This window comes from Passer domesticus, chromosome 5 (assembly GCF_036417665.1).
Source record: "Passer domesticus isolate bPasDom1 chromosome 5, bPasDom1.hap1, whole genome shotgun sequence".
NCBI classification, from domain to species: Eukaryota; Metazoa; Chordata; class Aves; order Passeriformes; family Passeridae; genus Passer; species Passer domesticus.
This window is the reverse complement of record NC_087478.1, coordinates 48,881,474-48,908,963: the sequence shown is the minus strand read 5'-3', so window position 1 is coordinate 48,908,963 and position 27,490 is coordinate 48,881,474. Positions and strand designations below refer to the sequence as shown.

Genomic DNA, 27,490 nt, shown 5'->3' with positions numbered 1-27,490 from the left:
CATCCCTCCACAGCACTGACCTGTGCAATGCAGCGATGACCTCCCAGCACAAGCTGAGCCTCCAAGGGTTGAGCAGATCCCTCAGCAGCGCTTCCTTCTCCCACTGGCCGGCACTTCCCTGCTCTGGATGAGGGTGCCTGGTTAGATGGTCCTGCTGGCTCTTTTCTCCATGGTGGGCACAGGACAATGCCTGCAGGGATCTAGCACCGTCGAGCAGTCTTGTGCTCCGCTCCTTCCTTCAGAGCAGCTACGTCCTCACAAGACAGCTAATCCCCCTCTCTGCTTGCTTCCCTCCAGTTCCAGCGATGCCCAGCAAAGCTGTCTGTGGCAGATCTGGGGGGACACCCTGTGTGGGGCACTCCCTTGCCTCCTGTGGGTGCAAGCAGTGTCCCACGGCACCCCCAGTGTGGATGTGGGTCAGGAGCTGCTTAAGGTTTCAGGTCGGCAGAGACCAGCGGGTGCTGAGCGGGCAGAAAGCACTTCTCCACTTTTAAGAGGCTTTTCCAGCCAATGGGGACGAGGTGGCTGCCTGCCACAGCCCGAATCCCCCGGTAATCCTGCTGCCCAGGGGCTCCTTGCGTTTTCCCCAGCAGAGCAGGGCAGGGCAGGCTGGCAGGGATAGGTTCAGTCGGAGGGACAAGGACAGGAAGAAGCAGGGTGAGGGTGAGGGGTGTTGGGTGCTGGGAAGGGAGGCAGTGGAGGAGGAGACCATGTGCCCATGCTTCAGTAAAGGGAAAAAAGCAGCTACTTTTGAAGCATCCTCAGCTGCCAGCCACGATGGAGAAAGCGGTGGTGTGGTTTTGCAGGGCATGTGCCCAGCAGAGAAGTGAAACAAGGTGGAGCAGCCAAGGAATCGCTGCCAGTCCTGGCTCAAACTGCCAGGTCCTGCCCACCCTGGGCAGCTCAGTAACCCCCCCTCAAAACCAACCTCCCCCGTGGGTGACTCACAGGAGGAGTCTGGCAGGCGCTGGGGACCAGCCAGCCTCTGGCCACACATGGGGGAACCCCTTCGCTTCCAGGGAAGGGCTGGAGCTGAGCCCAGGTGGGGTTTTGGGGAGGAAAAGGCCTGGGCTGTAAAGCCATGAAGCCCCTCAGCAGCTGGGGGCAGCGGGGGCTTGGCCACACTCACAGCCAGGGTTTAATGGCTATTAATAAGGCTAATCAGCTAAGCCCTGGCCATCGCTAGCGCTCCATCCCTCGCTCACGCTGCCGCTCCCGTGAGGCTCCCCCAGCACACGCCGGGTATTCCCAGGTTGGTGAGGCCCCCACAGGCCCCTGGGGAGTGTTTTCTCCCGCACTGAGCAGCCCTGGTGCCCAGGGGACATGTTCCAGCAGTGGGTGAGGAGAAGGGGGCCACAGGACAGACAGGGGAACTCAGGGGGGCAGCCAACAACGGGCAGTGCAGCCCTCCTGCTGCCCTGCACATCCACCCCAGACCCCTGGGCTGGTGCCTGCCCCATCTGGACTCACGGCACTGCAGTGTCCAACACCACAGCCGTGGGCAGCCATCATGGCCCCAGTGCTGGTGGGGAGCACCTGTCCTCCTCCCCTTGCATCTTGTGACTGAGCTGATGTCCCAGCCACTGAAATGGACACAGAAGATGCATTCTCCATTTTATTTTAAAAAACCCCCATCTATTTTCCACAGGACAGTACATGAAGGAACAGGGCAGTGGTGCTGGACACTGTCACCTGCCCCTGCCTTGCCCCGGCACTGCCTAGCAGGGCAAGGGGCTGCACCTGGGGTGAGAAGAGGCAGATGCTACTACAAATGGACACAGTTGTCAAAGAGGCCAAGACCAGACCCTGGCAGCTGGACCACATCACTGGAAGCCTTCTTGTAGCCTTCTCTTCTGGGGTTCATTCTTCTGGTGGCAAAGGAACGGTTTGGTGACAGTCCTTCTTGCCCACAGCAGGGATGGCAAAGCTGCACCTTCAGCATCCCAACAGCACCACCCTAGCTGCAGATGATCTTAGCCAGCCCTACCTGCAGCTCCAGCACCATCCCCTCTCCCAGGGCACCAGCACCAGTAACTCCAGACTGCTCCCTCCCAGTCAAGTAGAGTAACACCCCAAGGGGAGGGAAGCAGGGATCAATCCAGAAGGGCAGCAGAGATCTGCTGCTGGCCACAGCACACCAGGCACCCAGGTGAGACGGGTCCCATTGTCCCAGAGGTACGGGAGGGGAAAAGAGAGTTCACTCCTTGAGTGGTAGCACTAGGTTGCTGCCCAGCTGGAGGTCACAGCACTATCACTTGTCCTCCTCCTTCTGTGCTGAAATTGTCCTCTGCCCACAGCCCTGCTTCACCGGATGATGGGTGCCGAGCGGTCGTTGGTGACTGTGGGGCGCAGCTTGACTGTGGCAAAGGGGTTGGTACCTCTGGAATGGGAAAGGAAACAGGCAACCATCAGAAAGTCTGACAGTGCCATGCAGGGATGTCTGTGACCAAGAAAAGGCTACTTAGTCCTGCTGCAGTCGCTTCCATGCCAAGGAGGAGAGTGTGGTAAAGCTCATTCCTGAGTGTGTTTTCTCCATCCTTAACACACTCTGCTGCACATTCCCGTGTGGTTCCCCTTGGGCTCTCCTGAGGGCTCCTCACCCTCCTTCTTCCAAAGGATGAGGAAGGGACACTAGCCCATGGCTGTCCCTCATGATAGCACTCTACACTCACAGAGTGTACACCGACCCTCCAAGCAAGGAGTCGGGGAGCAGAAAAAGGCCACGGCACCACCCCAGAAACACTGAGACACCAACCCAGTTCCGGGGGGAACAAAACCAGGGACTTATGGCAAGTCTCATCCCCACAGACCTGACACTCATCAGAACTCAAAGCCAGTCCTTTTATGCCTCAGCCCTTTCCAAGCAGGCAGAGATGCACAGTCGTGTAGCTCCACACTCAGGCTGCGAGCTGCTATTGTGACCCTTCCCGGATGGATGGGAAGGAGCATGCGGGTCTGGACATGTGCTCAGGGTGCTCAGGTCCTGCCTCAGTTTATCTGAGTCAGGACAGGACCTTCCCAGTCAGCAGAAGCCAGAAGGGACCACCTCTGCCTCCTGTCCTGGAAGGTAGGCTGTGCATTGCTTTTTCCCAGACACTCCCTTGTTCCTCCCACATTGATAATCCAGAAGGTTAAATAATAATAGCATTGTAATAATACTCCCCTCTGTCAAATTATTCCAGAGTGGAGATCCACATCTTACTCACCGTGGGAAGAGCTCAGGGGGCTGGTCAAATATTCCTGATTTCTGCAGTGAAAAGAAAAGCAGCAGTGACAAATCTGGAGTAGGGAATGTAGAGAGAAGAGTGGGGCAGGAGACACTGCACACATGGAGGAAGATTTCACAAAACACTTAGGTGAGTTAGGAGCCCAAGTCCTCTTAACAGGGCTCTGACTCCTTATTCAATCAAGCTTTGCAAAAGTCCACAAATTCCCCACTGCAGATAATACCCTGAATTTTGTTGTGGGGGGTTGTCCCTACGCCACAGGTTCCTTACTCCCCTAGGATATCTTACTTTGTTTTGAGGAAGAAAGGAGATGACTCAGATCCCCAAATGCCATATCTGAAGAGCACAGCACACAGTGACAGTCTGAGCTACATTTCACCCTCCAGCACAGCCAGAGATGCCCCCTCATGCTGCCCACACACCCTGGCAAAAAGTCTGCTGTCCATGCCCTCACATGATGATTCCTGCATCCACGGGGAGCTCCAGAGCTGTACCTACCTACCCTGCTCCACATATTGCTTCAAAGTGGACAAACCTGATGGACAAAGTTGGACCTGGGCCCTGTGACCCTTATTCTTGGCCAGTAGATAGTGAAGGATGAGTGACAACTGACCTGCTAAAGTATTCTGGTGACAGACAAGAAAGTCACACTTGGCTATCTGGCATCCAGCTGGGAAGTCACACCCATTTGTTTGTGGCTCATCTGGGGGATGTCTTGGGAATACATTTAAAGCAAGGCTGAGTCTTTCCAAATTAGTCTTTCCCTCCTTTATAGTGAGGTTCCACACTCTGCCATGCTGTTCCAAATGCTACACACAATTAATGACTCAATCCCAGGTCTATCCCTACACCCTAGCCCTAGGGCAGGACAAAAACCCTGTGACCCAGAGGGACAGAAAGGCTGCAGAAGCTGTTCCCCTGTGTTGCACAGCCTGAAGCTACCTGAAACCACAGAGCAGGACATAAAGGGAAAAAAAAGACTAATTAAATGTTGCAGTTTTCAGTTCTTTGAGACGTTAAATTGCTTGCAACCTTGCTCTGGCCTGGAGCCAGTTACTCTGGAAAAGGTTTTCCAGCCTCTGTGAGACTGAGCAAGTAATGCCCCATGGGCAGCACTGTTCTTTCCTCCCCCAGGTCCTCACCTTTAACTTGGTTCTCCCCAGTCAATTCCCTACTGCTGGAAGCAATGCTAAGTGGAGGATTTCCTTCTCAGTGTGCCATCCATAGGCCATGAGTTGGACACAACTCGCTCTAAGGCTCCTCAGTATAGCTGTGCTGTGCCCTCAGCCTTTGCTCCCAGCTTTTCCCTGCCCCAGCTGTGAGTTTAAGCCAACCCTCATCTGGATTTGAAAGAGGAACCCTATGAAACTCCTCTCCATTCTCTGAAGGGAGAAGAAGGATGGCATCTCTGTTAGCTGGTCACCCACTCCCAGACCAGCCTGGTCACTCCGTGGTCCTACTATTAGCAGAAAGAAGTGCTGCCCTGGAGCCACCAGAAATCAGGCTGGGAGGTCATGGAGAAAAGGACTGAACTGAAGGGTCCCTGGTGAGCAAAAAGAGAGAGAGATGAGAAGTGCAGGGGCAGAAAAGCAGTCCCTTGGGGGAGCAAAGCCAGGCACTGAGGATCTGCACACAACAGGAGGACTGGCAGGGGTCATCAGACAAGGTGGCATGTGAACAGACTGGGTGGGAAAGACTGGTGCTAACAAGACTCAGGGAAGCAGCAGGTTCCTTCACCAGCATCAGAAAGGTGATTGTCTCTACTGGCCAAAGCAGAAAAGGTGTGCCCTGGAGGATGAAAGTCAGATGGGGCCCAGTGCACAGCCACCTGCCAGTCACTGCTCCTGCACTCACCTTGGAGCCAGAACTGACCGGGGGGACCACTCCACTCTGGTGAGCGCTGGCCCCCACGGGGAGGGGAGGTGGGTTGGGCAGGCTGGGCTGGGCAGCAGCAGGCCAGTAAGTGCTGGAGGACGGCGTGCTGGGGCGGTCCAGGATGTCATCCATGCTGTGACTGCTGCGTAGCGGGAAGGACCTGAGCGGGAGGACAGGACAGTGAGGTGGGAGCAAAGCGCAAGGACCAGGGAGCAGCACAGGTGCTTGCACAACATGGGATGTCTCTGGAGGAAATACACGTGTCTTGGACGTGTTGCAGGAACTTTTGAGATGACATTGCACAGGTTATGCCTGGGGAAGCCTGCGAGATCCCAGGGCACAGTGAGGCTCTTGGCAGGTTCTCCAGCATGGGAGCCCTGCTGCTCTCCATGGGGCACACTCTGAGCAGTTACCCCACTGGCATTTGTGGTGTACCAGGAGCTCCTGTCCGGCCAATTGCCATCCTGTTACCTGGTGTCTGGCTCCTCCATCTCCCTCGTATTCTCCAAAGGCTTGACATAAGCTTCAGGGAACCAGCCACACCTAGGGCACAGGAACAGAACCAAATGAGGTTCAGGCAACCATGGTTTGTGGTTCTTCAGATCCAGTTGCCAAACACTTCTGATCTGAACCCATCTCACTCATCAATCAAGCCTCGTTTGCCTCTACCATGTGTGACAGGGCTCCAGCACTTCTTTCACCCATAGATGGGGCACAGGGGTTATCGTGGGACACACCTTGAACTTGGAGCAGGACTCGCTTATCTCAGGAGCCATGCAAAACCTGTGGTCCTGGGAGTAATGCTGGTGCAATCCAGCAAGAGACACTCCAGCCAACCACAATCTCAAGGAAGCTGTGGAAAACTCCTCCAGGGATTTCACAGCAGCTCCATTCCAGAAACAGCCACCCAAAGAAAGGCACTGCTTTTGTTCATCTCACATCTGTGAGCATTCCTGCAGACCACATGCTCTGTGGAGCGGGGCAGGCTTTACACACAGATGGCAGTGCCACAGGGTAATTCAGTAAGTGCTGGGTGCAGCAGTTTCCATGCCCTGCCTGTGCTGGAGGCTGTGGCAGCAGCTGCAGCGTGAGCTAAGGAATGCCAGGCCTCTCAGGTAACTCCAGCAGTTCATGGCCCTGCGCTGGATCCCATGACAGGAGCCACTCAGTCATGCAAGCCAGGAGGGGGTCACTGCGTCCCTGGCTCTTCCACCCAAAGCCCCTGGAGGTTTCCCAGGCAGCCCACCCACGCCAGCCCTGCCACACTGCATCCTCTTGGCACGGAGAGCCCCCATCACTGAAGACACAGCGCTGTCCCACTGAGTGGTGGGTGGGACGCCGTGCCCAGGCCACACCAGGAGGCAGGCGGGTGATAATTCTGGGCACAACCCTTCCAGCTCCAGACTCCACAAGCCTGCCTCTGTCCCATTTTCAGCGGCAGGGTCACGTACGTGGATGAGCCCTCCAGCTTGCCATAGAGCCAGCCGTTCTGTGCCTCGGGCATCAGCACCGTGATGACATCCCCGGGCTCAAAGCGCAGCAGGGTCCGGTTGGCACCCGTCGTGTGGGGCACAATGGCCTGAACCCTGGACGTGCCACTCCTCTTCCTGCCCTCGCCGCTGCTGCTGGCCTCGCCAAAGGAACCCGAGCGGGACGCACGGCCCGGAGCGAGCAAACCTGTGGGGAGCCATCCCAAGGGTCGGGCTGGAGGCTGGCACCCTCCTGCAAGACCCTGCTGCCTCAAAGGGACCAGCGCTTCCCAGTCAAGCAATTTCTCTAGGGGAGGAGCAGATGGCCTTTCAGGGAGAGGGCAAAACATAGCATGGGAAAAGCAGGGTAAGCACCTGCAGGAGACAATCAACTCAAGCCAAACCCATTTGCTTTGCACTGTGTCCTCTCTGGCCAAATGCCTGGAGCATAAGCACGGCATGCTCTGGCTGATGCCCTCCCTGCCTGACAGTCCTCTTACTGACCTGCTAGAGCTACTGATTGTTTGGGTAATTTCTGACTCTCCCTGTCCTTTTTTTACTTCTTGTAAAAACTTTGAGCTGAAATTTCTCAGGAAGGAAAAGCAGGTGTGGCATGGGTTGAGTGGCTGGGTTTCATAGGGCAAGCTAATATTTAATCTGGTAGTATGAGAGAAGGTGCTTTACTAAAATGGGAATTCTAGCAAGAACCAGTTCTTGTAGTTCACAGAGCCTTGAAAATTGTACATTCATAGGTTCCCCACCTCACACAGCCTGGCCTTGCCCTGCATGGACTCTGCCCTGAAGGCTGAGCTCATTTTCTACTTCAGCCTTGCCCTCTACAGCTCCCACAGGCGCTGTCCTCTCACCATGCCCAGGAATGTGGCTGAGGTCTGGTGGTCTGCTAGAGTGGTGGTCCCTTCCCAAACCCAGCCCTCTTCCCAGAGAGTCCAACCCCTGTGTCCCCACAGCCCTGCTCCCAGGAGCGGGTCATACTGGCTGCTGATGGTGTCCTCCGCAGTGGCCGCCGGGGAGACTCTGGCTGAGGAGACATTCTCATTTCTGGAGGGTCTGGAGAGAAGATGCTGGATCTACTCCCAGTCACAGAGGAAGCAAATTCCCCAAGGGGTCTCTGGGGCTGTTGGAAGGAAAGGGGGTTGAACACACATCCACGAAGGCTGTGTTAGGCAGGAGATGCTCTGAGACTCTTATAAAGCCAAACTCAGCACACTCCTTCATTGCAGCTCACACACAGGCTACTCTTCCTCTTGGCCAGGAAAGGCCACTGGAGCTGGACAAGGCAGCAAGCACCATGGCTAGCCAAGGACTGGCCTTGCCCTGCAGCCTCACCACCAAAGAACCATTGAATATTTTGGGTTGGAAGGGACCTTTAAAGGCCATCTAGTCCAACCACCTGAAGTGAGCAAGGATGTCTTCAATCAGATCAGGTTGCCCACAGCTCAGTTCAGCCTGACCTGGAATGTTTCCAGAGAGAGGGCATCTACCACCTCTCTGGGCAACCTGTTCCAATGTCTCACCAAACAAGGCTAAGCTGCCTGTGGGCTCCTCACCATCTCGAGGTGGGTGGGAGTGAGGCGTCCTGAGGGATATCCCTGGCCGTGGGAGGCAGAGAGCAGCCCCTGTGAGTGGCTGTTGGAGGGGTTACGGCTGGCTTCCAGCTGCTCCTTCCACCGTGGTGCCTTGCTCTGGATCATGCCCCGAGCCTGGGAGGAAACAGAGAAGAGGGGGTGATGGACAGGGCAGAGCAGCTACAGAAAAAGCCTAGGCTTACATGAGCATTAGAGACCGGGTCCTGCCACAATTAGGCTTGTGGGCATGGCAAAACAGCTCCCTGTAGGAATTTCCAGGATGGCACCCTCCAGCAGAGTTCCCCTGGTCCCAATGACCCTGTTATAAACACCTACAGCATCCTTCTCTCCTCCATCACTCACACACCCAACTAACCCCATGCCAGCATCACCCTCAGCCCCAGACATGTTCTCCCAAGCCTAGTACAGCCAGCCTGAACCTCACAGTAAGAAACAAAATCATTTCCTGCCCTAGCCCGTGCAGAGGTGCATCCTCCACCTAAGGGATGGCTCAGCCCTGCCTGCACGCTCCCGCTCCAGCCCTGCTGGCTGCTCCCCCAGCTGTGCTGCCCAGCAGGGCAGGGCTGTACCCTGCTGTAAAACTGGAGGAGGGTGTTGTAGAGCATCTGGTGCTTCTCAGCCAGGAAGCGGTAGCGGCGCTTCTCCTCCAGCTCAGCCTCCCTCTGGCTCTCCGAGACGAACGCCTGCATCTCCGAGCGCAGCCGCATCACGTTCTCCTGTGCCACAGGGAAAAAAGGGAGGAAGGATCGCTGAAAATCCAGCAGAGTGGGCTCAAGGGAAGGGTTGGAAGGGGTCATCAAGTCTATCAGCTTCCCAGTGCTCTTGCAGTGCTGCAGCAGCAGAGAGGAGCTAGAGCAGAGTGCCAGGGATCAAGTCCTTGCTTCCTGAGGCTTCCTAAATGAGGAAAGGGCTTGGCAGGACTGAGTACCACAGGTCAGTAGCACCCTGTAGAACAGGAGTTTCCTACTTTCCAGATAAGCCTGCTGCCTTTTGAACGTCGGGGCAACCCCTTGGCTAAGGCCGCTGAGAAATCAGCCCTGGTTCCTGAAAAATCAGCCAGTTCTTATTACCAACTGCCCTTCCGGCAATCACTGCTTACCTTCATCTCCCGGGCGTTTTTGTCACGAGCCCTCTCCATTCTCCACAGCTCTGCCATGCACTTATCCAGGTTGGTGGCTCTTCGCTGGTACTCCAGCTCATACTGCTTCTGGCTCTCCTGCCAGGGAGAAAAGAGGCTCAGCCAGGAGCCAGAGACCCAGCCACACCATGAGGCAGCAAGGGTCCTGCTCTGACTCTGGGTGCTTGGACATCGGAGTTCACCTGCGACCAGGCTTCACCTGGACCTCTTACAAAATGCCTTTCTTTTAATTTTAAATGGCCCAAGAGTGCTGATGAACCTCCAGATCTCAGGAGCAAGGACTGGCACCCAGCTGCCCAGCCCTGGAACCCAAGGCCTCTGTCTTCTCTGTGACACTGCCCACCAGCATGGCCAGCTGGGCCACGGCAGCACAGGAGCCACAGACAAGCAGAGCCTGGGATCTGGGGAAGCTGGGAACTCTGCTTCTGGAATGCTGAGTCTCTCAGCCCCGCTGAAGCATTTGGCAAGTCCCACTGCACAAAGAACAGCCACCTGCCCTCTTTTAGCTCTCCATCATCAGCGGAACAAGGGGAGTTTGTTCCATGATGGGAGAAGGTAAGACCCCCCTATCTCCTGCTGACAAGAATCACAGAAACACCTCAAGTGCTGAAGCAAAAACCCTGGGGTGAAGGGGAGAGACAAACAAGGGGAGCTGAGGAGGAGAAGGGAGTTCATCACTTACACTGATAAACTGCACATCCATTTTGCTGTTCTTCTCCATGTGCTGCAGCAGGTCCACGTGGAAGGTCTGAGCCTGAAAGAGGTGAAAGAGCTATCACCCTTATCCCTTCACCATATGGGATGTTGCATGCACTGTGATAAGGGGTGGCTCATAAAACCTGCAGAGCCAGTGACTGGCAGCCAGGCTCTGGGCATGCCAGCCCTGCACCCTTCCTGTGCCACGTGCAGCAGGGAGGCAGGCACCTGTGTGAGGGCAGCTGATGGGCTGCATGTGGTAAGTGCTGATAAGCTGTATTTGAGGAAATCACTTTATTCTCCACCTCCACCAGCCCTGGGGAAAACCACTCACCACAACTTCCAAATCAGAGCTCAGCAGTCTCTGCGCGTCAGACATCTGCATCAGAATTTCACCTTAGGGGAAAAAGATGGGAGAAGGTGAAAAAGTCCTGTGGCCATTTTCTCATGTGCCCAAGGAGGCAGACCAGCAGCGTGCAGCTCAGGCTGGTGAGCTTTCACACAGCTGTGAAAGTCCAAGAGATATCACAAAGCACTGCTCTCTGCACCCTGGTAGCCTTCCCTCCTTCCTTCCTTCCTTCCTTCCCTCCCAGGCACTGCCAATGCAGGGTTCCCCCAGCCCATGTGATGGCTGGAGCAGTGCTCTGCTACAGCCCCAGGTGTCAGAGGCAGGAGCAGTGCTCTGCTACAGCCCCAGGTGTCAGAGGCAGCCTCGCCCCTGCCATGGGCACTGGGTGCTGGGTCTCTGCTCTGCCACAGCCCCTCCAGGCCCCATTTCTAACCCCAATGGCACCCCAGCTGTGCTGCACATTTCTGTCCTATGGAAGGCAGCTCCAGCACCTTCCAATGCTGTGCATGGTCCCTCTTCACCAGTGCTGGCCTTGTGGAACCAGGAAAGGGAGAGACTGATGACAGGAGCAGAGGAGCCAGCTGGGAGGTGCAGACGACAAGAAGAGTCTGCAAAAGGGGCACGTCTGCTGGAAGCTTTTTGCTAAAATGTTTAGCAGTGGACCAGTTCCCTGACCACGTTTTCAGCAGTCACCACCAGGCTGCAGAGTCATTTACACTGCTGGGTGTGAGTCCCTCAGCCCCAAGCTGCCATTCCAGCCAGCGGCAGGCTCAGGAGGAAAAAACCCCATCAGTTGTTGTCAGTGCATGCTCCCTGGCTTTTTCCTCACACCCTTGAGGAGGAGAAAAATGCTTCCTCTGTGATGAAAATTTCATCTCTGGGGCAGAATGCCTCAACAGGGACTGTGAGAGGTCCATCACTGGAGGTCCACCACAGGAGCTGAGCTCACTCTCTGATCTCAGAGAGATACAGTGCTGGGACTGTGAGAAATATTCAAGGGCACACAATAAATGTGACTGTCACCACCTGGACAGGGCCTGGCACAGAGAGACACCATTTAGAGGGGCTGTCTTTCTTGCCCCAGTGCCTGGAAGTAGAACAACTAAGGGAGAAGGTCAAAACAAGGTAACTGTGGCTCACCACAGGAGAGATGATGATGTGCAGGAGAGCCTTACCCAGCATGTGTGAGGTGGAACTCTGCAGTGCCTGCTCCCCAATCTTCTCAATTGCCTTAAAATACACTTCAGCTGCTTTGGATAGTGCTGTGGGGAGAGGAGAGGGGTGGTAAGGGTCCAGCCTGCCTTCCCACCACCACCAGCTCCAGCAAGCAGCACACAGAACTGCCACCTCCTGGCACTTGGCCTGTAGGCACCCCATCTGTCCCCATCAGCAGTGGGTCCTGGAGCTGAAGAGTGCTCAAGAGCAGCTCAGGACAGGTCAGAGGTGGCAGAGCAGCAGCCTTGTCCTGGGTGAGGGGATGGGGGTGCCCAGGCTGGAGGCAGCAGGGTGGTCTGGAGCCCTGGCTGTTGGACCCCACTCACCGTGGAAGGCACGCAGGTAGTTGTTGCCCAGGTACACCAGGTTCTCCAGCGCAGGGTTGAACTGCTCCAGGATGCTCTGTGGCCAGGCACAAGCACATTAATGCCATCCTTCCCCATGCCCAGAGACCTCAGCAGGTCAAGGCCCCCGTGCTGTGGTTTGGCTGGGTGAGAGCCCCCTCTGGAGCACTGGAACTGAGACAATGTACAGCCAGCTCCCTGCATCGGGGCTGGCCAGAAACTCCAGCTGCCCTCAGCCCTCCCACCCTGCCAGGAGAGGGGCCATGCAGAGGGCAGGGTGGCCCACTGCAGAGCCACGTGGCTGCCTAAATGAAGATGGCTTTCTCCCAAGGGCCCACACCCACTGCAGGCAGGGGAGGAACTGCAAGGGGATCTGAGCAGCCTTTTCCCTCACCCCACAGCCAGCCAGAGGGCCACTGCTTGTTATCCAGGCATGAACACCACCCTTTCCTGGCCAGGATGTGGTGCACTGCCAGACTCAGCACCTTAGTAAGAGAAGGGATGGACAACCAGCTTCTCTGCTTTTATTTGCATTTATCTAAGGTGTCCATTGACTACAGAGAAGACCAAGACTGGAATAAGCAATTCTCCACTTCTGTCAGCCCTCCCCCCTTGGTTTAGGACTTGTGTGTGTGGGGAAGCATTTATGAGATCAGACTCTTTCAAGGGAGGGGCAAAACGGCCGATCAAACTTCTTCCTGCCAGCAACCAAGGTGTGCCACCCTCCATGCTCCATGTCCAAACCACCCTGCCTGCCCTTTTCCTTCCTGAATCTGCCCTTAGGGACCACACCACCCTCTCCTCCGGCTCCCAAATACAGCCCAGAGCCCACAGGAGCTGCTGCAGTTCAGCCTGTGAATGGATTCAGCCCTCACCTGTCCAGCAAGGGAGCCTTTGGCAGAAAACACTCATCTTTGGCAGAAAACACTCATCTTTGGCAAAAACCACTCATCTCGCACCCACACGTCCCCTATACACCGTCAGGAGCAGCCTTTGATGCCAACACTCACCTTATAGATGGAGATGGTGGATCTGTAGGACAGATCCATCTCTGGAGCCTATTCACTCTCCCACAGAGAAGCGAGTAGCAAAGGGGAGTACAAGGAGCTATTCTGGCCTGAAGGACTCTGCTTCTGCCCAGCAGCTGGATGGAAAGAGCCTGTCACCAGCAAGGAAGGACAGCAGGAAGACAGAGATGCGGTACAAAGGGAGCACTGATGGAGTTTAATAATTCACCAGCCGAGAGGCTGGAACTTGATCTCTGGAAGTAACCAGACTCTGGGGGGGAGAGAGGAATCCTGCGACAGCCAGCAAGGACATGTGACCGCCGCTTTGCATTATTGATTGCCAGCTCGGTACCCGGCCCCGCCTGTCCTGACACCTGCGGCGCCGGCCACCTGCCCGAGCCACGGCCTCATGGCTCTGTCCCCACACTGCCTCATGGCTCTGTCCCAGCACTGCCACATGGCTCTGTCCCAGCACTGCCACATGGCTCTGTCCCCAGCACTGCCTCATGGCTCTCTGTCCCCACACTGCCTCATGGCTCTGTCCCGAGCACTGCCTCATGGCTCTGTCCCCACACTGCCTCATGGCTCTGTTCCCACACTGCCACATGGCTTTGTCCCAGCACTGCCACATGGCTCTGTCCCCAGCACTGCCTCATGGCTCCCTGTCCCCACACTGCCTCATGGCTCTGTCCCGAGCACTGCCTCATGGCTCTGTCCCCACACTGCCTCATGGCTCTGTTCCCACACTGCCACATGGCTTTGTCCCAGCACTGCCTCATGGCTCTGTCCCAGCACTGCCTCATGGCTCTCTGTCCCCACACTGCCTCATGGCTCTCTGTCCCCGCACTGCCTCATGGCTCTGTCCCCAGCACTGCCTCATGGCTCTGTCCCGAGCACTGCCTCATGGCTCGCTGTCCCTAGCACTGCCACATGGCTCTCTGTCCCCAGCACTGCCTCATGGCTCTGTCCCCACACTGCCTCATGGCTCTGTCCCCACACTGCCTCATGGCTCTGTCCCCGCACTGCCTCATGGCTCTGTCCCCGCACTGCCTCATGGCTCGCTGTCCCCGCACTGCCTCATGGCTCTGTCCCCGCACTGCCTCATGGCTCGCTGTCCCCGCACTGCCTCATGGCTCTGTCCCAGCACTGCCTCATGGCTCTGTCCCCAGCACTGCCACGGCTCCCACCAGGCTCACTCAGCCTCTGTGCTGAGCAACGAGGTGTCCCCAGGGCTCTCTCACATGGGCACCTCACAAGCCAGGAGAGCCCTGGCAGCAAAGAGCAGCAGGCAGGGGGGAACACAAGGAAAGCTCTACACGAATTTCAGCCCTCCCATGCCCCTATTCCCCCACCCCAGGCTTCAGCCCTCTGGCTCTTAGCCTCCCTCCCACCCTCAGTGAAACTCTCTCAACAGCAGGAACAGGTTTCTGTCCGAACCCTTTCCCAGGTTTCACCTCTGGTGAGCCGGGAGCAGCACTGCCATTGTGATTTCTTCTGGGCACCTGCCTGGGAAGAGACGGATCAAGCAAAACCTAGTGTTCTATTTTTTTAGGCCTGGACAGCTCCAAGAGGATCCTCATATTGCAGCCTCCTCCAAAGCCTTTCCACTCTGGCTGCAGCTGCTGTGGGGTAACCAGCCACTCATACCCCATGTGCTCCCAGGGCTGGCTGCAGGGACAGCTCATTCACCTCTACAGCCCATACAGAGGGTATAAATCCTGTGTCTCAGGGAGCCCTTTCTCTGATTTTCTACCTGTAAGAAATTCAGTCTGCAAGCCTAGAACCCCTTCTGAACTCCTAGGATAGAAGACAAGACCACCATGGACTGAACGACATTGGAACCAAATGCAAATCCCTCTTTATTTTAGGACATGTCAGTTTCTCACAGAAACAAGCAGCAGCAGTCCATTCACTCAAAAGAAAACATTAAAAATTCAGTTTTTCTGGTTACTCCTCAAAACACCTCCAAATAGATACATAAATTATTTATAAATATGCAAAAATTACTGCAGAAACAACAACTGGTGTAGCAATCACAGTAGAACTTCCAGTCGTAATAAAAAAGTAAATCCAAATTGCCACAGGGTTGGCTTCTTTGGTGGGAACCGATCTCAGAGCATTTCAGTTTTGTGTTAAGAATAAAGAGAAATGATATCTCTACAAAGGCTCTTATCCCTTCCACTGAGCTGGTGTAAAGACACACTTTCACATCTCAGCCCCCGAGCAAAGTGTAACACAGCAAATCAGTGGCACAACAGTCCTGGCTGGGGGAGGCTGCTCCCTCTCCAGGCTGTGTTGCCAGCCCATCTCAGAGGGAAAAGGAGAAGTTGTTGCAGAAGACAACTGTCTCAGGAAAGGCTTGCCCTTCTCCAAGGCCAGTTGCAACTTTCTGAATCGTACCTACCACAAAAAGTTGCAGCATTTCTGCTCCCCTTCAATCTGGGTGTGTGGAGAAAAAAATAATCTGTTTTCCCCATACTATACACTCTGAAATACCCTGGGCCCAGTAGGCCAAGCAGTCCCTGAAGCTTTACCAGGCCTAGGCCATTCTGTGACATAGGAAGGTGCACGTGCTTTGTCAGTGGAGGTACTGCACAGACAGGAGACATTCCAGCTGCTACAGCTCAAGATAAGTTGGTGAGGGCTCTGAATTCTGGGTCAGAGAGCAGGGCAGCAAAACCAAGCACAGCAGCAGAGATGGGGTTACAGCACAAAGATAACTGTCAGCATTTCACAGCTATCATACACATCATACATTCTGTGTCTGGGAATACATGCGTATGTGCACTGTTGTCTATTCAATATTAATTCCTCTCAATTATTACATGTCTGTCCCCCACCTCGACACCTTGGCTCAAGGGCAAATCTGAGCGATTTCAGTGTCTGCTGCTCCTTGCCTTCAGAATGCAGAGCGGGAGCCTGCAGCTCAGTCAGGGGCAGAGATGCTGCACCAGCTGCTCCAGCTGCTCCCGCTGCTGGTAGATGTAGAGCTGGGTGTCCCAGAGAGCGTTCACCAGCACGGCGTCGTTCACCTCGTCCAGCATCACCTCCGTGTGCAGCTGCGGGCTGAGCCTGCGGGCAGAGAGCGTCACCAGTGGGACAGACACGGAGGGACCCAGGCAGAGAGCGTCACCAGCCGGGACAGACACGGAGGGGACCCAGCACGAGCCTGCCAAGCAGGACACTCCCACCAAGGGGCTCCACCACGCTCACTGGCCCTTGGTCTGTCAGCTTGCAGAGCAGAGACCTTCCCCCTCCTTCAAGGCCCGGCCACGCTCCAGGCTGAGCCACAGTGAGGGACAAGTGTGAAACAGGCTGTGCAGGGTGGAACGGGACAGGATGCACATCCCAAAGGGCCGTGCAGGACAACACCTCCCAAAGCTCCCTTCAGCAGCCCAGAGCAGGCGTGCTGGGTGCCTCGGCTGCCGTGGAGGGCCAGGGCACGCTCCAGCCTGTCCCTGAGGCGTGCGCAGGGGGCAGGTCTGGGCAGGGGATGCCATTTGGGATGACGCACGCCACAGCCAGGGCTGAAGCCAGAGGAATAAAAATAGGTGTGTGGAAAGGAAGCTCCTACCGGAAATACGGGACGTCTGTCATCTCACACCAGGCCCTGGCACGATCCACAGCTGGGCCATCTGCGTCAGTGCACTGCAGGAGAAACAGCCCGGCAGTTACAGCCCGCCTGCTCGTCCCCTGCCTGCCACAGGCTTCCCTGGCACAAAGTCCAAATGCACAAGACCCAGAGGGAAAATAAAAACCAGGAGCAAGGGCATCCTGGATGGCACTGCTCACCACCAAGAGCTGGGTGGCTTTTCTTTTTCTTTATTCTTGGACAGCGCTCCTGATCCTTGGGACTCAAGAATTGCACCCTACAGACCCTTCAGACATCACAGCACAGAGTGGATTGCCTCAGGGAAAGTCCCAGGATGATCTGAATGACAGCCTCCTTGGGATTTCATCTGTATTCATTCTGTCCAAGCCCTTTACAGCAGTGATTACTTAAGGCCTACTGGGCTATCCTGGGACAGCTTCCCTGGGAGCCCTGAGATAAAAGACAGAAGCAAAAGGACTCTGGGCATTTTCTCACTTCAGGAAGCTAAAAAGGAGCCAAAGCAATAGCATTAAAATCATAGTCAGAACTTCAGTTCTGATCTTTCTGGCTTTCACCCATCTAGTGTTTTCATGAACAACATGTAATGACCATCTTCCTGAAGCACACAAGTGCATATGCCAACCACACACTCCTAACCACAGCTCTCAACTATTGTTTTTAATTAATGACTCTCTCACTTCTCCAGTATTTACTAATTTCCTCAGAGAGAAAAACAAAGCTTTTCTAAAGAAAAATGAATTGCTGTTTTCTGAGGCATGATTAATTTTTTTCCCCCCAGGCTGCTCAGATGATAAACAATGCTTCCTGGAAAGATACCGAGTTTCACAAACTCACACCTGCAAATGTTCCTAAGAGTCGCTGACCACCATCCTGTCCTTAGCTCCTTCCAGCTGCAAGAATACCCCCGGGGGATGAGTGTCCCTTTGGGGCACTCAAAACCCCAAAGAATCAAGACAGGTCTTCAGGCCTGCAGTGCTCCTGCAATTCTCAAGTCACCCACAACATCCATGGTCAGAGCAGTTCCAAGGAAATCAAATTTACTTCTAAAAGGGGGAAGCTGGAAACCAGAAACCTTTTCTCCCTCCCTGCAAGCAACCCCGGGGGTCTTTTGTCATCCCCTCCTCCCAGTACTCACACAATCCACCACCATCTTGCCAAGCTCCCTGGCCCCGAAGACGGTCTTGGCCAATTCCCAAGGGTTTGAGGGGCGGAAAACATCCACAGAGCTCACTGGGACCTGCGGAGGCTTCCCCGTTCCCAGGGAGACCACCAACCCCAATTTTCTCACTTCCTGCTTCCGACCCTGAGGACAAACAAAAGACCTGTTTGCAATGACCAGCAAAGAAAGTGAAGCATGTCTTTCACAGCAGCTTCCCGGGGAAACTCTGAAAGCCAAGGCAGAAGGCTCAGCAGCCTTTTCTTCCCCCATCCTCCCCCTAAGTATGGCCTGGTGAGACAGCTGTAACCCACAGGACTTCAACAGTTGCACTGCTCTGTCCCTTCTTCCCTGACCACACCCAAACCCACGGGACCACCCTGGAGATGAGTCCTAGGACCAGACGACCATGAAGCAGTCCAACTCATCAGTTATTTTGGCAACACATCTCCCCTTTCAGCTACAGGCAGCAATAGCTGCCACTGGTTATTTAACTTTTTGAAGAACTTGCCACACTACAGAAGGCATTCACTCTTCAGCCTTGCAGACTACCTTACCCTTGTCTTCTCCATTTATTTTTGGGCAGCAAAAGCCCCTGCAGAGCCATGTCTAGGGCCACATACAACCATCAACTCAATCATTCTGGTTCAAAGAAGCAAGGAGAGGCTGATGAGACTGCCTTCCCCATCTCACATTCTTGTTAGAAGTGGTATCTCACCTCCCAGCCACTATTCTCAACACACATCCCCCTCTGTACACTCCCTTTTATGGTGCTGCACTGCTAATTTGTTTATCCACTAAGATGCATCCACTCTCACACCCGTTTCTTCTTCAAGAGAGGCTCAGTGGGGCCAAATCCCTTCAGTTACCAGTCAAGGCTAGGATTTCCCTCACCTTTTTGATCAGTGTCTTGTTGTACTCGTGGATCTCTGCCATGGCATCGAGGGTGGGGTTGTTGGCCAGCAGCCCTCCATCCAGGAAACGGCCAATGGGCCGGAAGTAAGTGGGAGCTGCACCGCTGCAGCGGGCAGCGCGCCACACGAGCTGCTCTGCAAGGCACAGAGAGCAAAAGGTCTCTTACAGCAACTCTGCTGCACACAAAAAGCTGCCCAGCTCCACCAACACAAATCAGGATGGCTTGCAGTCCCAGGAAACCCTGCCCTACACGGTTCTGCCCCTTTCTACCAACAGCAGGGCTTCTGCTTGGATGCACAGGATGACTCTGTGGGGCTTTAAAAGATGTTATCACCACTTCCTACATATCCTGGGTAAAATTCACTCTCTATCAATTTTCTTGCTGCTATTTTGATAGTGAACATTTATGTGTGCCAGACCAGGCTGCACGCTTCAGTTACATGGCTTTTCCATGTTTTTCTGCGGAAGCCCAAGGAAAGATGCTGACTGTATGCAGGACTCCTCTAGCAGACCCCTTTCCTCATGAACCTCACTAGCCAGGCCCTGTTCCTGGCACAAGAGAAGCCAAGGGAGGAGGAGAGAGGAGAAATGGGAACCATCACTAGGACCTAACTACAAGCCAAGACCAGGGATGAGCTACTGCTGATTTTCAGGGAGGAAGAGCATGAAATCTGTCTCTGAGGGATGAAATCTCCCCAACCAGCCAGGTGGATTGTGTGTACCATCATTTACCTTCTGGCTGAGTGAGTGGCTGGAAAGATGCACTTGTCTTGTACTCAGTGGAGCGTTTTGTCTCTGGTACAGGGTAATTCCGGAAAAGGTGGAGCTCAGCTGGCTGTCGGTCACACAGTGTCCCTGTCACCATAACCCTGGAGAAGCAGACATGATAAGAGTAAAATGAAAAAAAGAATACTTATGGTTTCAACAGTCTGCACATCACACCCCTCCAGATCTGCTCTAAGGCTGAGCATCTCTGCTGACACAGGCGTAGAGCACATGTGAGACAGCACCAACCAGCACAGGCCAAGGCAGGACTTACTTGGGTTTTCGGACATCTGTCATTTTGGTGTTTTCCCCAAATTCCTTCTTCAAGAACTCATCCAGGGGCTCTGACTCGTAGGGCCGAGAGCCCCGGAACACCATGTCCTTCATGCGGAAGTACAGGCAGCGCATGTAGTCCATGGACTTCCCTGAGATGAGCAACAGAGTTGGCAGGAGCAGGCAGGGGGAGAAAGGCAGGCAGAACAAACAGCACATCAGAGCAAGGATTTCTCAGGACAAGTGGGAGATGGGAGGCATCACTCCCAATCCAATCCCCTTCCCAAGCTGCCTGTCATCTGCTTGGTTCTCAGCAGCACGATTTGGAAGGATTACAGAGGAAAAGCAAGCACAGAGTAGCTTCCTGTTACCAGAATGTATCAATCACCTTGCTCTAAGGCCTCTGTGGAGAGCACAGGAAATACAGAACATTGAACTCTGCCACCACGCACTCCCCAAAACCCAGAAATCTGCTCAAAGCCAGCTGACATGAGAAGCAAGCACAAAGCCAGGTCGAGGCTTTCCTTCATCAAGGAACATCCCTTCCAAATAAATCTGTTGGGACTCAGAGAGGCAGCTCCCACCACACATCTGGTCCCCCAGGAGGAACACGCAGACCACAGTGAGAAGGGATCCAGTATGTCCTCACCATGTACAATAGCCAAGGCCAAGATCCCTCCAGTGCTGGTCCCCGCAATCCAGTCAAAAATCTCACGAATGGGACGGCCTGCGGCCTTTTCAATAGCCAGGAGGAGCTGGATGAGCACAAGGCCACGGATACCCCCTCCATCCAAGCACAGGAGCCGGTCCTGACTGCAGAGAGACAGACACACATCTGTGTGGGAGCTGTGGGACAGACTATGAATCACAGAACACTCTGTGGGAACATGGCCCTGGGGACAGGAAGCTATGCTAGCAAGTAGATTGCTGCAGACAGTGTAACTGGTGAATAAATCAATCCAGCAGTGCCTTCTCAGGTGCAAATAAGACACATCCAATAAGCCTTGTCAAAGTTGGTGCAACATCCTTTGCTCTTGCATAGCCACCTCTAACCTTTACACCAGAAAGAGTCACCAGCCAAAAACACACCCAAGTCCCTTACTACACAGTAATGGGTATTGTGTCATAAAGAAAAAAAGCAGACAGAGCTAAATCCTGCCAGCAGCACTTCAGTGCCAACTCCTCCTCCACTCCACACAAGAAGAGCTGCAGGCACTGCCAAGACAGTGCAGAGGAGCTGAGTGAACATCAGGGCAGTGTGTAGAGATGGGGAAATCACAAAGCCAAAACAGTGTCGGTGCCCAGTAGCACAGGGGAGGGACAAAGCAGGGTTTCACCTCCTGAGCTCAGGCTCCACTGCAGCTCCAGACAGGGGTCATTTACGGAAACAAGAGATTTCGCAAAAGATACTGGAAAAACTGCAATGCTGATGGACATGGAATAATGTCAGTTCTGAAAATGCCATTCCCATGGGTGTGGGAGGGGAGAATTCACACACAGATTTCACCTCCAAGCTGCACAGGAGCCTGGACAGAAGCTGTTCCTCACTTACTTTCTTCTAGCCTCACTGGGCATGTCCACAACATCTGGTGCCTTCAACAACTGTCCGAGCGTTGTGGAAATATAGAGAAGGTCCTTGTACCCTAGAGGGCCATGAGCATGCAAAAGGGAAAAAATAAATTAGAGATCACCAATGTGGTAAATGATTTCCACCATAAACAAAGAGAGAATATCCAACTCCCTTCCCCATCGAATAAAGGTCCCTTCAGGAGACACCAGCCATCTTATCCACAGCCAACAGGTACCCCCCAAATTTAACTCCACACCAAAGGACAGCAACACCACCCTTTAGAGCAGGCAGCTGTAGATGCACTGGAAAAGACAGGGTTTGGAGAAGCAGATGATGTGCACAGTGGATGAGAGAAGGCAGAGCCCAGCAGCGTGCCCACTATGCAGTTTACTGCAAGCTGTTAAGATAAAACCTAAATCTACTCCTCAAAGTAACCTAGGCAGGAGAGCTGTGGGGACAGGGTGACTTGTCATTACCCCTCAGGTGACGTTCACCCAGGCCACCCTGGGTGCAGGGCACCAATCCAAGCTAGGTGAGAAGCCAGCCTGTGAAACCAAAAGAAGAAAGAACGGGGGAGAGAAGTTACATACTCCTGCCAGCACCCACGCCAGAAGGTGGCTGTGGACGACAATAAATTGTGGTGAGGAGTTTCTACAAGGGCAGAGTCCACGATAAAAAAGGGTTTTGCTCTGTCACTGCATCAGAGCTGGAATTGGGTATGGGATGCTTTCACTGGGCTGTGGTGAGAAGGAAGTCCTGGTGTCAACAGCCACTGAGATTTGTAGAGACACAGACACATTCCAGGATTGTCCTCTGGCCCCACAGGAGAGCCTTTTGCAAAGAAAACCTCCAACCTGAGATGGAGGTGGTCCACAAGCAGATGTTAGCCACTTGCATGCTCTTCTCATGACCCTCCAAGTCAACTCCTCTGCTGCCTAGTCTACAACCCCTCTTGTTGCCTCCTCCTGAGCTCTGGAGCTCCCTGAAGGCAGAAAGGTCTATTCTGTGTGGTGGGCTATGTGCTTATTCTGGGCAGCATAGACCACAAGATTCAATACAATCATATGTCCCATACCATGCTTTCCCTATGCATAACAAACCCTATGATCAGGTTGCTTATCCTCAGGCTTCCCTCTTTCCCTCTCCCAGCTGCTGGCCTCCAGGATCTGAGTAAGTGACACTTCTAAATCCCCTTGTGCCCAGCACAGCACTGGGAGGTCCTCAAGGCAGACCAGCAAGCACCTTCCCTTCCCTGACCCAGCAAAGTACCTGCAGACTAAGTGCCCCCCCTTCCAGACATGTGAGGGAATCAGCCTTTCTTTTTACAGAGCTACATTGTGTCAGGTCTATAAAACAAATGTTTTGAGTACAAGAGTTCAGAATACACACAGAGGAAAAGTAGAGAAAAGAGATAGGATCCTGCAACAGGTGAATGAGGACAGTCACCACAGAGCCACCAGGGAGTGAGAGCTTTGACAGTTCCCAGAGCACAGCCCATCTGAAGAAGAGGTCTGAGACAGCACTGTGAAGCAAGAAGGGAGAAGAGCGAGGCAGGGCCAGGGAAGGCTTTACCTAAGCTGTTGAGGTTGCTCCGCGAGGAAGGTTGGCCTTCCAGGAAGGAGGCAGCAGATGGTGCCAGGCTTGGGGAGTCAGGGTTGGGTGGTGGGTGGCAGCGTTCGGTGCCTACAGTTTGCAGCAGGTCTAAGAGCACTTTCCGGTTCGCACCTTCGGTGACGGAGGGGGAGTTACACATCAGAAACAGAACCAGGGCAAGTGCACACCACGGGGGAACGTGCTCTGCCTAATTCACAGCAGGCCTGACCCTCACAAAGCCTCTGGGGTGACCTGGGGAAGGGCAAAACACGTCCCAGGTGTTTCTCCCAAAATGCAAGGCAGCAGGATTTGTGCACAGAAGGAATATCCACTGGGTGTGTGCCACACACTTCTTTGGCCCTGAAAACCTGCCCATGTCTGCCTGTGCCCGGGCAGTTCAGCAGTGCCTGACATGGTGGCCTGAAAGGGGGGAGTGCATGCCAGCTTTTCCTCTTGCATCTCTGTGCCACAGAAGAGAAATTCATCAAGGGCTATTAATACAAAGCATGCGCTGCTAGCAAAATAGGTGCTTACTATGTGAGCAACTAGAAGCTGGGAAAGCATGTTGGAGAAGCATCACCCACACATGGTGTGTTTTCACCTCTCCCCAAGACACTGTTTTGGCCACCAAGGGGAGACAGGATGCTGGGCTCACCCTGTAAGGCTGCTGACATGCTCCCTCACCTTTGCTGCTCCTGGCTGCCAACAACCCTGGTGTCTCCCCAAAATCATTGGGGATCTCAACATCTCCTCCGAAGACGATGATTGCTTTGATCATATCCAGGTGGTCATGCTAGGGAATAAGAGAAAGCTCGGTTAAGAGCTGCTAGATGATTTCTCATCCCCTTCCCTCCTCATTAGCCAAAGCACCCACAAGGTAACACCACACGAAACACCCACAATTTCAAAGGACTCTGTCGCTATCTCAACCCTTCCAGAAAACCGTCCCTCCTTGCGGCAGGCCCTGCAGGAGCTCACCTTCATGGCCAGGTGCAGCGGCGTGTTGCCGTCGCGGCCGCGGGCGTTGGTGCGGGCGCCGTGCGTCAGCAGCACCATGGCGCAGTCCAGGCGGCCCCGCTGCACCGCGATGTGCAGAGCCATGTCGGCCGTGCGGCTGCTCGCGTTCACCTCCGAGCCGTACTCCAGCAGCAGCCGCGCCATCTGCCACCAGGCAACGAGACACAGGGCAGGAAGAGACAGCAGAGTGAGGACAACCAGCTGGGCACTCAAACCACCTCACGGCAAACCAAGCAGGGGAACGGGAGGGAGCCTCAGCCTGGATACAGTTGGCTGGCAGATGCCAGCTGAATTTTGTTCCACGCACTGGGGTTTCTCTGTCTTTTACCACAGAACTAGTTGGTGGCTGCACAATCTGGCTGGAGCTTCTGGATCCTTTAGGACTGATATACAACTATAATGAATGGCTGAGATCAATGAAAAAAAAACCAGTTTCTACTCAGGCCAGGATCCTTGCAGACTGAAAGGAAAAATTTTGCCTTCTGAGCTTCTCTTTATAAGCCAAGCAAATTCAAGTCTGCTCTGAAACGCCACAGGACATCTGTGAGAGGAACAGGATATTGCAGGAGGGAAAGAGCCCTCCTGTAGCAATGACCTCTGCCTGCAACAAGCATCATTCAGGTGCTCCAGCGTGGCATATCACCATCCTGCCCAGCTCTGGCAGGAGATGGACTTTCCTCCACGCACCACCACTCTGTGCCTACCTCACACTTCCCCTGCAGTTTCTAAGGCATGGATCTGTTTGCTCCCAGGAAACTGGCAGGTAATGAGAAGAGAGCTCCCTCCAGGGGCAACTATGCTTCAGGGACAGTGCTGCAATTTCTTCAACAAAAGGGAAAAGGGACAAGCTGGCAGCTTCACAGCCATGGATGAAATACTAGGGACGAGCCCACCAGTTTATTCCACTGCAAGGCTCCACTGCTCTATTCCCTGTGGCAAACAGCACCAACTGGCACTGGGCTCTGACACTCCCAGGGCTCTGCATATGCACTCAGACAGAAGGAATGAACTGGGTGCTGGCTAGCAGCACAGGCCCTCCCCATGCTCTATTTACCTCTGCCTTCTTTGCCCAGTGCAGTGGAGTGGCATCATAGCGTGGGTCCCTGGAGCAAACCTGGCTGGCATCTGCCTCGAGAATGGCCTGGGCACACCTGGGAAACACAGTGAGATGGCAGGATGGGTGGCTGCTGTCTTGACTCAAGACCTCCACTCACATCACCACCTGTATTCTGCCCAGAGGAAAACAAGGAAACCCTGCAAAAGCATCTCTGCAATAGCTGCAAGTTCCTCAGCTGCACTTTTGTTTTGCTCTTGACAGAAAGTGTGGGCATAACAGGAAGCATACAAGCCAAGTGGTGTTGGGAGCAGGAGAATCTCTCCAATTACAATTTGGGTGCTTCCCTAATTGAGGAATATGGCATTTCTGGAAACACTCCAAACCCGAGAAGCAAAATTCTTCTCCTCTTTTTCTATGGAAACAAAGGGATAGAACTATAATAAATACTTGCTGAAATTAAGAATCTGTGTATTTCTCTGTGAGTGAAAAACCACACCTGTTGTGAAGAGACCAATAGCTGGTGCCTAGAAAACAGGGTAGGTAGATTTATGAGATTTGGCTATCTTTTCCACCACTATCAAAAAAACCCTGTACAAGAGATGGAGCCCCAGTGCAACCTCAGTGACCCATGCCCATTCTGGGCTCGTGAATGTGTGTCTAATGTTGGGAAGTACTTTTCAAAATGCTTAAAAATCAGCAGCTAGTGCTGCCTTGAAAGCCCTGCTTGGAAAGCTTGGACACTCTTTGAATATTAAGTATTAAAAAGCATATACAAATGGAATTGAATTTCTCCAAAGAAAATAAGGAATAAATATTGTGCTTCTTTTGATTCCGTTCCAGAGTGTGTTATTAAGAGTCAAGAGTATCTCTGGCCTACAGGAGATAAGAAAAACTAAGCTTTGAAATGAAAGCTTATTAGGATCAGAGCACTCAGAGGTACAGCAATTAATACTGTCTAAGCATCAGCCAACCATCTTCCTACAGCTCCTTCTGAGAAAAAGCATTTCACAAACATGTATTTTTTAATCTTTCTCTGGATGTCTGATACTGAATAAGGTATTAATTCCAGGACAAAAAGGTTTTATTCTGAAAGCATTTCTTTCTTTCCCACACCAGCACTTCCCTGTTTTTTTTTCCCCAATGACTACACACGAGACCTGTCCTACTGAGCACAGCCCAGCCCAATGCCAAGCAAGTCCACAAGTCCCCAGGCTGCAGGGGACACCACCTACCCCTTGTGGGAGAACTTGAGTGCTGTGTGGATGGGGTAGCCCAGCGTGCCCACGACGCTGCAGCTGGCGCGGCACTTGAGCAGGGAGCGCACCATGTCCTCCTTGCCCAGCTGGCACGCGAGGTGCAGAGCTGTCAGCCCCTCGTGGCTCACGTGGTCCAAGCCACTGGTTGGGGCTCTGCCCAGGAGCTGGAAGGAGGAGACAGGAAATAAATAAACAGACAGACAAACATGGAAGAGCACTGAAGTGGGAATTGAGAAGTGGGAATTCCGTTTCTTTGATTTAGCAAGGAATCAATACAGAAAACAAGCAAACATGAGACAGATCAAACAAGCCAAGTTGATGCCACCAGAGAAATAAAGAAGAGGATATCTTTTTAATACAAGGTTCCTAACTGCTCACTCCACAGCATGGCAAGCCCTGATCCTCATCCTATCTCATCATGCATTAGGAAACTCCAACACAGACTGACAGGCAGACAGAGAGCTGTCACAACAGGTATTGGGCAAACATGGGGCTTGCAGCTGTGGGGAAGAGTCGGTCTCAGGCTCACACCAAGTCTTGGGGAGCTGACTGACCTCAGGAATCATGTGTAAGGCCACCCACACCTTACAAACCCCGTCACTCTGCCCAGCACTTCTCAGCAAACAACACCTACAACTTCAGACTGCCTCTGCCTCGAGGCTCTGATCACTGTCCCCCATGCGAGGCCACTCAGCTCAAAGAGCAGGTCCTGCAGCCCAGGAGAGCCCAGAGCAGCTCCAAACTGTCCTTCAGTCTGTGGGCAGCCCATGATCCCCCATGGCAGCCTCAGCACACACTTCCCTACAGGAGCACTCTGCCCAAAACCAAACACCCTGCTCACAGGAGAGAGGAAACAGCCACAGACCTGAGGAACAGCAGGATGAAGGCCTGATGCAAATAGCAGTGAAGGATTCTTTCTGAGGAAACTTGCTTAACGTCCTTGTTTGAGTGCTGGATGGAATCTGCACTCTGAATATGGGAAACAGCACCACTAAAGGGGACATAAGGGGCTGAAACCAGGCTCAAGCAATAACTCAACAGAGGGAACTGACTTTCTCTTCCCCTGTCTGCAGCTGTTTTGCCCTCTCTACCACAGCACAGGGAAGACCCGTTCTAGCCCCACTTTCTCCCCGAGCAGAAGGTGCTCCCACCTCAATGATCTGGGGGTTGTTTCCCCGCACAGCGTAGTGGAACGCAGTCTCCCCGCTGCTGTCGGTGATGTCGACGCGCGCGTGGCACTCCAGCAGCTCCAGCAGGCACTCCATGTCCCCCTTGCGGCACGCCAGGTGCAGCGGGGTGCAGCCGTCCTCGCTGGCCGTGCTGTTCACACAGCTGCAAGACAGGACTC

At 53.8% G+C, this 27,490-nt stretch overlaps 2 protein-coding genes across 4 annotated transcripts in view; both read right to left on the bottom strand.

Annotated features, from left to right (window-relative positions):
• Positions 1-2,099: 2,099 nt before the first annotated feature.
• On the bottom strand, positions 2,100-13,115 carry BAIAP2L2 (BAR/IMD domain containing adaptor protein 2 like 2). 2 transcript variants are annotated; one of them, XM_064420260.1, is made up of 14 exons: positions 12,931-13,115; positions 11,903-11,978; positions 11,537-11,623; positions 10,347-10,408; positions 9,999-10,070; positions 9,278-9,394; positions 8,748-8,894; positions 8,140-8,292; positions 7,565-7,706; positions 6,554-6,779; positions 5,574-5,645; positions 5,082-5,262; positions 3,207-3,247; positions 2,153-2,380 (listed from the first exon to the last, which is right to left on the bottom strand). In XM_064420260.1, the coding sequence occupies exons 1-14, from the start codon at positions 12,967-12,969 to the stop codon at positions 2,305-2,307; spliced, it is 1,491 nt and encodes a 496-aa protein (XP_064276330.1). In that variant the 5' UTR covers positions 12,970-13,115; the 3' UTR covers positions 2,153-2,304. The 2 variants fall into 2 exon arrangements, with proteins under 2 accessions (XP_064276331.1, XP_064276330.1); XM_064420261.1 differs by lacking the exon at positions 6,554-6,779 and having other exon boundaries at positions 2,100-2,380.
• Positions 13,116-14,758: 1,643 nt separating this feature from the next.
• The window catches only part of PLA2G6 (phospholipase A2 group VI), a 15,028-nt gene continuing 2,296 nt past the window's right edge, over positions 14,759-27,490 (bottom strand). Inside the window, exons 3-16 of one of the 2 annotated variants that reach the window (XM_064420252.1) lie at positions 27,294-27,474; positions 26,119-26,306; positions 24,884-24,980; positions 23,791-23,973; positions 23,497-23,605; positions 22,792-22,944; positions 21,202-21,292; positions 20,299-20,462; positions 19,651-19,801; positions 19,344-19,480; positions 18,591-18,745; positions 17,676-17,843; positions 16,502-16,575; positions 14,759-15,999 (exon numbers count right to left, since the gene is read on the bottom strand). In XM_064420252.1, the coding sequence (XP_064276322.1) occupies positions 15,858-15,999; positions 16,502-16,575; positions 17,676-17,843; positions 18,591-18,745; positions 19,344-19,480; positions 19,651-19,801; positions 20,299-20,462; positions 21,202-21,292; positions 22,792-22,944; positions 23,497-23,605; positions 23,791-23,973; positions 24,884-24,980; positions 26,119-26,306; positions 27,294-27,474 (1,993 nt within the window). In that variant the 3' untranslated portion in view covers positions 14,759-15,857. The remainder of the gene's footprint in view (positions 16,000-16,501; positions 16,576-17,675; positions 17,844-18,590; positions 18,746-19,343; positions 19,481-19,650; positions 19,802-20,298; positions 20,463-21,201; positions 21,293-22,791; positions 22,945-23,496; positions 23,606-23,790; positions 23,974-24,883; positions 24,981-26,118; positions 26,307-27,293; positions 27,475-27,490) is intronic. The other variant, XM_064420253.1, reaches the window with a different exon arrangement.